The 13,845-nt window shown below is 39.3% G+C and overlaps 1 protein-coding gene across 1 annotated transcript in view; it reads left to right on the forward strand.

Annotated features, from left to right (window-relative positions):
- ATP2A3 (ATPase sarcoplasmic/endoplasmic reticulum Ca2+ transporting 3) overlaps window positions 1–12,187 on the forward strand; it is a 241,979-nt gene extending 229,792 nt beyond the window's left edge. The window contains exon 22 of the mRNA XM_075589990.1: window positions 3,696–12,187. Within this exon, the coding sequence (XP_075446105.1) occupies window positions 3,696–3,774 (79 nt within the window). The 3' untranslated portion in view covers window positions 3,775–12,187. The remainder of the gene's footprint in view (window positions 1–3,695) is intronic.
- The last annotated feature ends 1,658 nt before the right edge of the window (window positions 12,188–13,845 follow it).

The raw sequence follows: 13,845 nt of genomic DNA on the forward strand, positions 1-13,845 counted from the left end.
TGTGGTTCAACTCTGGACACCCCCTGCTTCAATACTATTAAAATATATGCAGCTTTATTACCTTAGAGGCTAGCCGCTAAAGTAATGAAGGGGCTAAGCCAGAGTACCTGTTTTTTTTGGGGGGGTAGAGGGGGTGGATGAAGGGGGTGTTAGGCCTACCGGAAAGGTTGCGGGAAGGATTAACCCCGTCATTACCTTAATGGTAGTAACCACTAAGGCAATGAAGGGGTAACCCCTCCCACTAGCCACCCCTGGGCAACAACTCCCTTCACGCACCCCCTCTATCCCCAATAAACATTAAAATACAATACAAACACCAATACTAGTCAATAAACCCGTTGATTGCCAGTGTCGTTACCTATGCCCTCAATTGGAGCAAAGATAACCCCAAATGGCAATGAATGGGCAACCTACTACTCACCCCCTATACACCCAACAACCCCCCCCCCCCCCCCCCCAACACATACAGTACTGTAACGGGCAGTATGCCTATTATCCAAATCTGGATAATAGCACATTTGTCCATTAAAAAATAAAACATAACCAAAACATTACCAAGCAAGCATATAGTAAATAAAAGTTGCATTTTTCCCTGCAGGATGAGGGCCGTCCTCCTCATCTTCCTCTGTGTCCTCCTCTTCTTCCTCTGTGTCCTCCTCATCTTCCTCTGTGTCCTCCTCTTCTTCAGTGGGCAGCGACAGTAAAATATTAAAACTAACTACTGACCTGTAACCCCTTAATCACCGCATTATTTTCAGCCTCTGGGACGCCCTTATTCCTGAGTTACAGGCCCCAGTATGGGGTGCAGGTACCTCTCTGCATTGTTTAAATGTCTTGGTCACGTGACCAGGACATTTAAACATGGTGGAGATACCGGGACCCCATACCGGGGTCTGTAACTCGGGAAGCAGGGGTCCCAGAGGCTGAAAATAATGCGGTTCAGCTCCGGAGACCCCTTACTTTGATACTGTGTTAGTAAAATAAAAGCTGGGCGATCGCATGTTAGAGGCGCTCAGGGAGAGTGACTGGTTCTGTCTATTCTTACTGCGCGTCTCTTACAGACTGATACAGCCCGAAAGGATTCACACAGCAGGAGTCCCCTTCAGAAGCAGGGACACTCGCTGTGTTAATCCTGATCAGCTATTATCCCCTGCCAAGCACTGTGCCACGGACGGTGAACCCTTTGCACTCTGTCCACCAGTACATGCACTGTGGCAGCTGAGATGCTGCATCTGTATGCACATTGCACAAGCCATGGAATCTATTGACTTTACTGCTTTTCTTCCTTCTGTCTTTGTGTCAGCTGTGGTGCTATATCCATCATCATTGGATACATTTAATCCTGGCTACATATTGTCCTCAAGAGGAAAATAAGATGTACTACTTAGATTATGCTCTTTGGGACAGGGCCTCCCTTTGCCTTATCTTGTCATTTACCTGCAGCGCGTATCCCCATTGTTTGTACTTTATTTACCTTGTATTGTAAGTTTGTGAAGCGCTGCGCACACTATTGGCGTTATATAAATAAAATTATACATGCACACACAATTTACGGTAGTGTTCTAAAAATATTGTTTATCTACAATAAATAGTTAATGTAGACTGTATGCCACTTTTTACTTTTGGGGAAACAGACTACCAGGGCAGGGTAATCTGTACAGCTATTGAACCAACGTGAGTATTCCTTATGGATGTTGTTTGTACAGTTTTGTAGATTGCAATAGCATTTTTTTTAGATCTATTAGATCCAAAAATCTGATGTGCAACAAGCGGTCTCTGAAACCTTTATGGTGATTTTTTAAGCTTGTCCAGAAACTTGCACCGGTTTAGCAGAAAGATCTGACACTCTGCAAGACGAGCACAGAAAATAAAACCCTGCATTGACATCCATTTGTACCAGGCAGTATGGAATAATTTGGGTTCATTATATTTGCGTGCCTGTCAGAGGGGAAGTGACTCCCCACACGAGTCAACCTATTATGTGCAATAAATTGCTCGGCAAATGTCACAAAGTTGTACAGGTGATTGTTCTCCCATCATAGGCCATAGGTACAAGACAGCTGACACCTGTCAATTAGCATGTTTCTTCTACATCTCTACTCAATCGTATTCTACATCTCCATCTGCTCTGCGACTCTGTGTAACAATAATACCCTAATTTCATGTAACATTTTACTCCTAGTGGGACAATATACAGACATACCCCGGTTTAAGGACACTTACTTTAAGAACACTCGCGAGTCAGGACATATCGCCCAATAGGCAAACGGCAGCTCACGCATGCACCTGTCAGCACAATATCGGCTCCTTACCTGTACCGAAGCTGTGCGCAAGCGGAGAGACATAGTTACAAATGCGTTATTTACATCAGTCATGCACGTATAGGACGATGGCAGCACAGTACATAGCATTTTACCGACACAGTCCCTGCTCAGATGAGTTTACAATCTGAGTGGTGCCTGAGGCACGGGGACATAAAGTGACTTGCCCAAGGTCACAAGAAGCCGACCCCGGGATTTTATCAGACTCACCTACTTCAAAGTCAGTGTCATTGTTTCCAAAGTCATTATTGTTTACATACTGAGCCACTCAGCCCTCTATCTTCTTTTAATATTTCCATATGAGAATGATGGGTGGGGGGGAGGGTGCATCAAGCTGAAGGTTCGCCTAGGGCGTCAAATACCCTTGTACCGGCCCTGGTACTGGGTAAGAGAGAGTGCCATAAATACACATAGGCTTCCCAGCACTCAGAACATAATATGACAGAGGGGGAGAGGGATAAAATGTGGGGGGAGGGGTAAAATGCGAGTGGGGGTGAGAGAGGGGGTAAAATGAGGGAGAGATAGGGTAAAATGAGGGGGAGAGGGGTAAAATGGGAGAGAGGTGTAAAATGAGGGGGTGGTGTTTGAATGAATGTATTGGGTATAACATTTGAATGTTTTGGTAAGATATTTTTTTTTAAATCTGAACGTTAATTGTCTGTGAGTTTGTGTGGGGGGTGGAAGGGGTGTGCATCAAGCTGAAGGTTCGCCTAGGCCAGAGGTCTCCAAACTCAGAACTCAAGGGCCGCCAACAGGCCGGCTTTTATGGATATCCCTGTTTCAGCACAGGGGGCTCAGTCAAAGACTGAGCCATCTGTGCTGAAACAGGGATATCCATAAAAGCCGGCCTGTTGGTATCCCATGAGGACTGAGTTTGGAGACCCCTGGCCCAGGGCGTCAAATACCCTTGCATGGGCCCCGGTACTGGGTAAGAGATGGACATAAATACAGTACACATAGGCTTCCCAGCACTCAGAACATAATAATGAAGCAAGAGTAATGTTTCAAAGCAAAAATGTATTTGACTAATGTATTGAAATTAATGACACCGACACTAATTAATAGTATAAAGGATAGTTGCATAACTACACCAATAAGCGTCAGTGCAATACACCGTATATATTAGTACTGTACATGGCCAGAAGCAATATAGTGTATAATGTACTCACCCATGAAAGCTATATCTTTTAGGACTGCCATATAGCCATTTATGAAATCATTACATAATACTGTGTCATATAACTCATAATGAAATATTCTTGTATGAATGTAATTTTGGAAAGTTAGTAACAATTTGTCTAGTGTCACAAAAAGAGCCTGGTTGTCGAAGTCGAGTGTGTCTCTTATGCGCATGTTCTATTTTTGCTTCTGCAGGACGAGAGGAAAAGACATTCACGACACTCAGACAACAACATTTCTAAGTAAAGGATCCTCAAGTTGCAATTCAAACTGAAGTCTCCTGCATATTTAAAGATCTGAAGAGAACAGCAGGACTTGCATGTCTCCAACTATTAGACAAATGCGGGTGAAATGTCAAAAAATACTGAAATATTTGTGTGTGGCTTTTTTTCTGTACATAAAAGGTGCAATAACTGGACAGCTAAATTGTGGTTGGGGGGGTAAAAATTAGTCATTGTAAAGGGGCCATTTAGGATTGAATCTGCAAACGCGAAATAACTCTTATAAACGCAAGATGTTTATGTCAAGACAATTTGAAGAGATTTAAAGTCCAATAGTGCTGGCATACACGTGAAATGATGAAACCGAAGGGGAAGCCACTACGTGCATTAGATGGTGGTTACCAAGAAAGTGTTTGCACAGCATGAATCCACCGCCATGGGAGAGGAGAAGCACCCTGCAGGTGTTGTAGTCAAGATGTATAGAAATCAGATGCTGCAGGTTTCATATTCGGTTCACAGACAAGACAGTAGTCTGCCAAACTCTAATACTGTATACCATTGCCAAAAGGTGTACATTGTTATATGAGGTGTCAGATTCACTTGTACTAATGTGCATCATATAGCAATGATCATCTGTGACATTGGCTATGTGAAAGTTTAGATGGTCTTGGTAAAAATTGCCCATACTCTACCGCTCCTCAGAATATATTTATCTGTACAGTTCTGCCTGGTGGGAAATGTTGTCCTTTCATCCATATCAGCATGAGACTTTTTCCAACGTAAGTCTTAATTGTTTGCCTCTTCAGCCATACCCTAGCACCAGTTCTTGTTCAGCTATTACAGTGTGACTGCATTTTCACTTACTTTCTATAGACTAAACCACAGGCTGGGGAATTTAGGGTAATTTATTAAACCTTATCACATTCATACCAAGATTTATTTTATTGAGAGGATTAAAGCTTAGGTCAGATTTACTAAACCGTGCAAAACCTTCGTCCACCTTGAGTGCATTTGAAGTGAATGTTAACACTGCTTAGTATTAAGCAGCCATCGGGTCTTAAAGCCATATTGCATGTTTCAACATTTTAGATTATACCAGGTATAGTCAGCAACTAAACCACCTAAAATTTGTATGCCGTCTGGAACTGGAATAATATGCGAGACAGAACCAATTGTCAACTGTTACATGTTTTTTTTCCCCACAAAAGTCACCGCTTCAGGTGTCCTTTTATGTTCCCAACCTCACTCTCAAACGGAACAAAAGAGGGAATGTGTCGCTACTAATGTAGTGATTTATTACAGTCGGTGTCATGTTATTACAGCATTGCATTTCAGGTATGAACCTACCTATTGTCACGTTGAATCCCACAACCATGCAATTCTACTATAAAGCTTTGAATCTGTCACATACGGCTGCATGCACCTGCCGTAACACCCTCTAGATCTTATTTCAAACTTCTGTAGTTGCTTGTTCAAACATCAATTGTGTTATATTTAGATACTGCTTCCCTTAAACCTTTGAAGCTTTCGTTTCTTCTGACACCAACAAAAGTAACATGAAATTTCTGCTTTGCCAGCTGCTTTGTTACCTTTTTATTTCGCTTGAACTTGTTTGTAGTAGGACATGCAAAGCAATGCAAGAAGAACGTAAGCCAATCCTGTTTGGTTGCAAAGGGTTAAAAGGCACATACTGTAAACAGCAGAAGTAAGGTAGTTTTACCTGTTGTGGTGTTTAGTACATAAAATGTACATGGCCAAGGGAAGCTTCAACTCATTGTGTCCTCAGAGCTACTTCTGCAAAACATCATACAGTAGATCTATAAATACTAACAAACGAAGAGAAAGGAGAGAGCAACGCAAAAATAGAGAGAACTGCAGGCAAATGGATCAAACATATAAATAAAATCGTGTATTGAAGCATCAAGCCGATAAAAAGTTTAAAATCCGAAACTCTTATAGGTTCTGATTTTAAACCTTTTGTCGGCTTGATGGTTCAATAAACTATTTTGTTATGTTTTGAGCCATTTGCCTCCAGTTCTCTCTATTTTGTGATGTTCTCTCCTTTATCTTCGTGTGTTACTTACCCATGAGGGACACACACCTGGACGAATAGACTGATTCTCCTGCAGCGCTGGGTCCGTGAGTACTCTACCAGCTGAATTGTTCGTTGCCTGCTTCTATGCTGAATATTTGCTGTAACCTAATCAGGTTGGGAATTGTTACACACCGACACATTTACCAGGCTCGCTGTTGGGTGTTAGTCAGGGTTCGGGATTTGCCGGTGGCACTGCTTACTATGGGGCCATTGGCATCTCCTTCCGCCCTGTCTGTCCCCTTTGCTCTCTGGTTTGTGCTGTGGCTTATTATACCACTTTCCCAAAGCAGTCATATTCATTCCACCGAGTCTCTACTAATTAAAAGGGGTACTTTACATAGTCTCTGCACATTTTTGCCCATTTCGCTTGTCCAGGGTTTTAGTAGCACTATTCTTTGGGGACATGCTCTCTATTTTTTGATCTATAAATACTATGCTGGGCTTTCACAAGATCTTGAGATTTCCTTTGTAGCTGTAATGTCACTAATGTGCAACAAGATGACAACATCAGTGGAGTCAATCACCTACGCCTAAAGAGTTAGGAAGCTAATTATATCTATTTGGTCCACTTTGAAGGCTTTCTTTACTTATGCTTTGTGCATGGAACATCCAACTAACCCAGTGTCAGATGAAATGTTAATTTCTTCAGCTTTAATGCTGGAGTGTTCTGCAACAAATTGTGTTCCACTGAAAAGATTGTACATTTGCTTCAAATTATGCCATGTTAAGTCTTCCCATCCTTGAATTTACATCTTATGAGACTCCAAAATATGTACATTTAAAAAAAAGGGATTATGCATCAGATATGTCCTTTGTTAATATTAAAATTCCTAAAAAATTTGCTTGGTTTCAAAAAGCATATTTTTCATAACTGCATTAAAGAGGCAGTTCAAGCAGCACTTTTAAAAATATAAAAAAAAAAATACTTTTTTGTTTTAATATACTGTATGCAGCCTTTGATTACCTTTATTGAAAACGAATGACCTAAACTGCCAATTAATGTGTTCTCTCCTGATCGATCAGCAAAGATCCTGCTTCCCAGGGTTCACTAAATGGCTGCCTTTCAGTTTCAATCAATCCTTTAGTCAGTGTAACTCAGCAGCTACAGAACAATGAATCCTGCTATCAGTGGGTACTGTACCATTACCTATTGTTACAGTTTGCTGCTCAAACTACTGGGAATATTGGCAGCAAATGATCACAAACAAAGATCTTGCACTGCTGGGACGTATGCTAAAACCTGCTATAGAAAGTAAAGGATGATCCGTATATTAAAACTCATTCAAACTGGCATTGAGTTTAATTTAATGTTTTCCTCCCATCTGTAAGGGAATGTGCAACTCACTTAAATTATGTTGATTACCTGCATACAATTATTTCCCTACACAGTAGCTGGGAAAATATATATTGAAAGTAGTATACATTTACAGAGCATTGCCCTGTCTGCAGCTCTGTTTCCTATTTGACCCTGCTGGCCTCTTAACATCATAAATGAACAGAGGGCTCAGCAGGTACTGTTTACAAAACCAAGGCTATTTTAGATGGTTAACAGTGCATACTATAGGTATAATTTATATTGCATCATGAGGAATATCCAGATCATACATGTAAACTTCTCCTGTAATATGCATCTGGCTTTTCCATGACATCCTAAGATCTGACATTTATCCATTTGAATACCTGTTCACTGATGCTTAGGAGGCTACACTAGCTGCAAAAGGCCTTCTGCGGGATATGACCATTTTCCTCAATGTATTTAACCTGTGCTATGTTTTGTGGTACAATAGTGACATTATTCTCTTGTGACATCTCAAAAGCGTACAAAACCCTGGGTTTCTAGTAAAAAAAAAAAAAAGTTGCCAGAAAGGAAACGGGACATAAACAGTAACTTCTGTATATCATTGTTTGCCATAAAAAATATATATAAACAAATAGACCTAATGTTTGCGTTTTCATCCTCTCTAAAATATCTCCCATTGCACACCAGACCCTTAGGAATGTATACACTTGTTATACTACTGAGCTGATTCATTGTACAGAAAAAAATGCATGAGATGTTACTGTAATTAATAATATATACTGTATTTAAGGATTTATAATACTTTACAAAACACCTTGTAGAAATGGTAACAGGAAAGGTTTGACCAAAAAATATTATTCATTTTCTTTGTTACAGAAATGTAAAATGCTTTTTATTTCTGTTTTGGAGTGGAATTTTGATTTGTTTTTATGTTTGTTCTTTAAATGATATTTGTATAGGCCGAGTGAACGTTTTAAAGAGTAAAAAATATGTTATTTTTGATTTGGGGAGGGTGAAAGGATTTTTTTTTGTATGAATTTACACTGATCACATGCATTAATATCACTTTATTGGAATAGCTAATTGTTTGTGGATTGGGGAAAAATCTGATAAGGGATAAAAAGCCGCAAAACTGTTGTCATGATGCAGTGATGCTGGTGGTGACCCATGTGTGAAACACTTCTGCTATAGTTGCTGTATTTTGTATACAATGTAGAATTGTCACAACCCATAATACCGCAATTATAATGCCGGCGGCACGTGACGCGGCCGGCGCATCTAAAACAAATAATTTTGTCGTCTCTGGATACAGCCGCTCCGTCGCGCTTCCACGCGGTCACACCCACTATGTGCAGCATCATTTGACACCATGTATTTGATGCGCCACCGCCGGCACTATAATCGCGGCCTTAGGCTGTGGTTTATGTGATGCCTTTGTGTTTTGTTCTCTCTTTGTCCATGCTGTAATGTTTTGTAAGCATTATTAGTGGGATGCTTCGCAGAAAATCTCGCAGATTGGCTGGAAAAGCTTTGCCGCTCCATAAAATGTCGCCTGGTTATTTTCATGTGTGGGAAATCCAAGAGTACAGTAGGAGATACAGTAATGCGGTAAATCATACATCTGAACTGTAGGCTGCTGAACTTTCAACAGTGAGGACTAAATAACAGTGTAGAAGAGGATCCTGATGCACTCATTAACTTCGTGACCAGAGTCAAATAGACATTTGGGAAGGGAAAGTCCTTCTTCAGGTTTAAACACATACACAGACCTGTTTGTGGGCCACCTGTAGAAGGGATTTCCCTGAAACGTTGTGCACTATGTCTGCATTATTAAAAGACTTGAAATGTCTATTTGACTCTGGTCATTAAGTTAACGAGTGCTACAGGATCATGTTCTATATTGTAGTTTATGGAGCGATTTCTGCTGTGATTCCCGCCTTTCCTGTTTGAGCACAACTGTCATTTTGAAGTCTTTTGGAATAAAACACAGTGTACAGTACTCTCTATATTTCCTGCCATGTCTCACCATATTACAGGTGAATTAGCTGTGCACTCAAAACCTATTGCCACAACAAAATCTGTAAATATTACAGGGCTAGCTTTATTCTTTTCACCTTGTCTGCAGGCCAGTGCATTTTCTTACTCTGTAATGGTTCATGCATTGACCATATTGTTATAGCCTGTTTTTTTTATTCATGTAAAGAATGTGTTTGCCTGTAACATTTAGCATTTTGTTGGAGCTAAGAACCCATGGTACAGCACCACTTTCTAACCCCTCAATAGCATTTCCTAAAACTGTATATTGTTCCTGGACTTGTCAAATGGAAACATCAATAGGTAACTTGTCAGCAGAGCCATCAACCCATTGAGAAATATCCGTAACAGGCTAATAAAGTCTTGAGTGAAGAATAAAAAGGTCTATAAAATCTATATCTAGAGCCAGTATACAGCAGGTTTGATAGCAGGATCCAAACAGCTAATAATCTGTAGAGAGCAGAGGCAAACGGCTAATAATCTGTAGAGAGCAGAGGCAAACAGCTAATAATCTGTAGAGAGCAGAGGCAAAAAGCTAAGAATCTGTTGAGAGCAGAGGCAAACAGCTAAGAATCTGTTGAGAGCAGAGAAATCAGCTAAGAATCTGTAGAGAGCAGAGGCAAACAGCTAAGAATCTGTAGAGAGCAGAGGCAAACAGCTAAGAATCTGTAGAGAGCAGAGAAATCAGCTAAGAATCTGTAGATGGCACACACACACATTTGTTTTTGATGGCCCCTCTAGTAACAAAGATGTTGAGTACCGTTTCCAAATCGTACTGTACCTGAAGGTTGTGGTGAGGTGAAGAGCGTAATTGAGTGTGCATGCTATAGTTTCCGAATTATATTTTATTTAAAAGAAAATCTCATTATTTTTCTGGCCTCTCTTGCAGCAAATGGGTTAAGCAAAGAAAGGGTGGACCACAAATGTGTGCTTTACTGTATGTGTTCTTCAAAATAAGCATGCAGTTGTGATAAGCATGAGATATACCTGCCACCTGACTTGTGTCTCTGACACGTTGCTTACATGTTAAAGATACTAACTTAGTCCACCGATGGACAAAGTGTTTGTTAAAGCATTGTGCCTGTTTGAGTAATATTGCAGATATTTGTCACTGAATCCACACTGTTTCCTGTACACCCCACCTTTTTTATGATGTTACATGACTAAAAGGCTGCAGGAGTTGAGTTGACACCAGATAACCACACTAAAGAGGAAATATCAAAGAGCCACTAAGCATATGAAGCCACTAAGCATATGAAGTGTTGAGTTAAGAGTGAAACGGAGCTTCTGGGAGTTATAATTACAGACAATGTAGATTAACCAGCTGGAATATATATATATATATATATATATATATATATATATATATATATTAGGCAAACTCAAGGATGTCATGACAGATCATTTAATGGTGACATGCTGGCAGATGTCATTCATGTTACTGTAATTCATGTAAAACATGTTATTCATGTTGAAGATTTGGAAGAGGTAAATAAATTGACCCCATTACCTCACTAGATAATGTTATACTTTCTATGGGGGTATTTCATAATATAAGAGAGAAACTAAAGTTTTGTGGTTGTAGATTACAGTAAAACCAGTGCAAAAAATTAGCACTGTATTTATCTAGGGAAAGGGATCTCATTGAAAGCAATTGGTGTTTTTTTCTATTGTAAAATCTAGTCCAAATACAATTACACTGGTTTTGCCCCAGTTTGGCATGTGGGAGACTTTAGTAAATAATGTACATTGTCGTGTGTAAGATTGTAGCTTCCATCATGTATTTCTTTAAGAAGCTGCATGGTTCTGTGTGCTCCATACATCATGAAGTGATATCTCTTATACTATAAGATGGGGCAGTCGTGTCCAAGAATGCAAAAGCCAAAGTGCTCACCTGAAGTCGCTGGAGGCTTCTTATTCACTTGAGGCCTACAATGTTGAACCGCAAATTGTGTGTCTATGCTTTTGTAAGTTGCACATGTATCATATTGGTGCCAGTCCAGCTGAGAGGATTTACTCTCTTGCCTGTTTCACACATCAGCAGTGTTGGGGCCATTTTAAATCCTCTTGGACCATATGTAAAAATAGTAGCCTTGATCATTCTGGTCTGTAAGCTGCCATAAAAGTCATCCCTAATACCACCAATGTCTCATTATGATGCACCTACTAATTTCAAATTTGTACATTTCCATGGTGTTGTATATTAAATATGTTTAAAAAATGAAGATACCAAATAGGCCATGTATCCAGCTTCTAAACTGTATTTGTCATTAACATAATGTTCTGAGAGATATTTTTGACTGTTTATTTTGGAATGTCAATGCAGTGTTAATTGACTGATTTGCATGATGCTAAAATTGAACAAGAAGAGCCATTACTGTTGAATTCGGCAATGCAAATATTAATGTAGGATGTACCATGTTGTATGTGTTTCTCCTTTTAATCTCAATCCTAAAAAGTTTCTATGTCTAGGGTGGTGTAAATATGCCTGTCCAACAGATCCATGTAAATTGTAAGAAGACTATGACATTTACTACATTTAGTGAGAGCAGAGGAAGATAATAAGTTTAAGTATCAAGACACACATTTCGGGAGCTTGATATGTAGCCTGGAAAGTCTGCTCTCCTGACAATGTGATGACAGAGGAGGAGCACATTGGTATTTTTGAGGGCTTGGAAACTACTGTGCATGAGATTACAAGTAGGGGGCGAGGCAGACAAATTAGCCACCTAATTGGCTGTCACGCTGCAGGTGCTTCATAATGAGGTAAATCAACGTTGATTAAATCAAATGTTATTTTTTGAAGAAGAAAATAAAACAAGGTATCCTATTTTATTATGAGAGATATTTTTCCAGAAAATGAATTCTGTTTCCTAAATGGTGTACTCCATCTAATGTTAAATGACCATGTGCATTGTGAAGCATTACAAGGGTTCATTGCATACACACGCCTTGTGATCCAATTTGTTCACACAACGTTGAGGTGGTTTGTTTTATACTTATTAAAAATTACAGAAATAAAAGCAATTGTACTTGATCATTGCTAAAATGTGTTTTGAGATTTTATTTCGATGCAAATCAGTGGTTCCTAACGGGTGGTATTTACAGCGCTGATGGGTAACCAGATCCTATAATGTGGTGCTCTATAGTCCTGTGGCGTGTAAGTGTCTGGGTGCTGTTGGGGAGAAGAGTGCAGAACCAAATATAAGATACGCTGAATAAAGGTTTTTGTAAAGTTCATTTGCATAAATTAACTTGGGAGAATAAAAAGCAGATAAAGTAATGATATATTATACTTGGAGAAACCTGTACAAATGTGGTGGTTATTTTCTTATAGTGGCACAGAGCAAAGGCCAGGCTTATCTAAGCTCCAATATCGAGTATTGCAACGTGATCCCATGTTAACTGCCATTGACATGCATGGAAAATTCGCTTCACTGCATATTGAACATCTGGCCTTTTGCATTTTACATCACATGCTCGTATTTCTCACACTATGACATAGTACTCTGCACTTTCTTCCTTACAATTTAATCTGGCCAACCTGTTTCTTAAAACAACTACATCCAAGCACATTCCCTGATTCAGAACAGTAGTACCAATTATCTGCTTTACAGCCTGATGCCTTGGTATAGATTCAACATACTGTACCAGCTTTCCAGTCAGTTCCCTAGATATAGATCTAACCTTAAATACTAGCGTTTTAGCCACGTAAACCCTCTAGTGCTGAAGGCGTCAGCAGATCTGACGAGTCCTAATTCGTTAAAGATTTTTTTTTAATGTGTTTATTATCGACTTAAATTATTGATTTGCTAATCTGGTGCTTCAATTTTATCAACCAGTAATAGACGAATATAATAGTGATTGAAAAAGAAAGTTGTAGATGAAATGTTCTCTCAGCTTCATTAGTACCAGTTACAACATCGTATCACAAATGGCATAAAGAGAGGTTCAGGTGCAAACAATACATTCCACCAACGTTCAGTCCTAAACAAAAATGTACCTTTTCAAAGGTGACATCATCGTGAAAACAAGTAGTGTGTAGATAATATCTTTATTAGAATGCCTATGGGGGTCTGAGGGTCTCTAAAACTCTCACTTTTGGCATTAATGACCACACATTTCTGGATGAATGGACTGGGGTCTTGGACCAGTGTTCATTCAGTCTGATGAAACTTTGGATCCATGAAAAGAAATAGGAATTGATAAGGAGATTGTCCTCTTAAAGGGTGATATACTGAAAATTTCTGATGTAAAGCATGTATCTCAAAACATTTTAGAGCTTAATACAAGTTTAATGAAATATGAAAATCAGATTGAGTATCAAAAATGAAAAAAAAATAGATAAACTTGATTATATGCTCATGAAAATCAAGATTGGGACACAAAAAATAACCGTTCATGTAACTAGGATAGGGGAACCCATCCCTTAAAGACACTGCTTAGACGATTCAATTATCAAACCCCTAGAGAGGTTCAAGATACATACAAGTCTTAAGCCCTTTTTCAACAATATACAATAGGGATAATATTAACAGAACCAAAGGCAGACTTGATTCAGATAATAAAGGATCTAGGAATAATATGGGTAGATAGAATTTTTCCAATAAAAGATACAAGACCCAAATCCACCTATTCTAGGAATGAGTTGACACTAAGTAATAGATTTCAGCCTCTGGAGTCAGCACCCTATGA

The sequence above is a fragment of the Ascaphus truei genome, chromosome 3, assembly GCF_040206685.1.
Source record: "Ascaphus truei isolate aAscTru1 chromosome 3, aAscTru1.hap1, whole genome shotgun sequence".
NCBI classification, from domain to species: domain Eukaryota; kingdom Metazoa; phylum Chordata; class Amphibia; order Anura; family Ascaphidae; genus Ascaphus; species Ascaphus truei.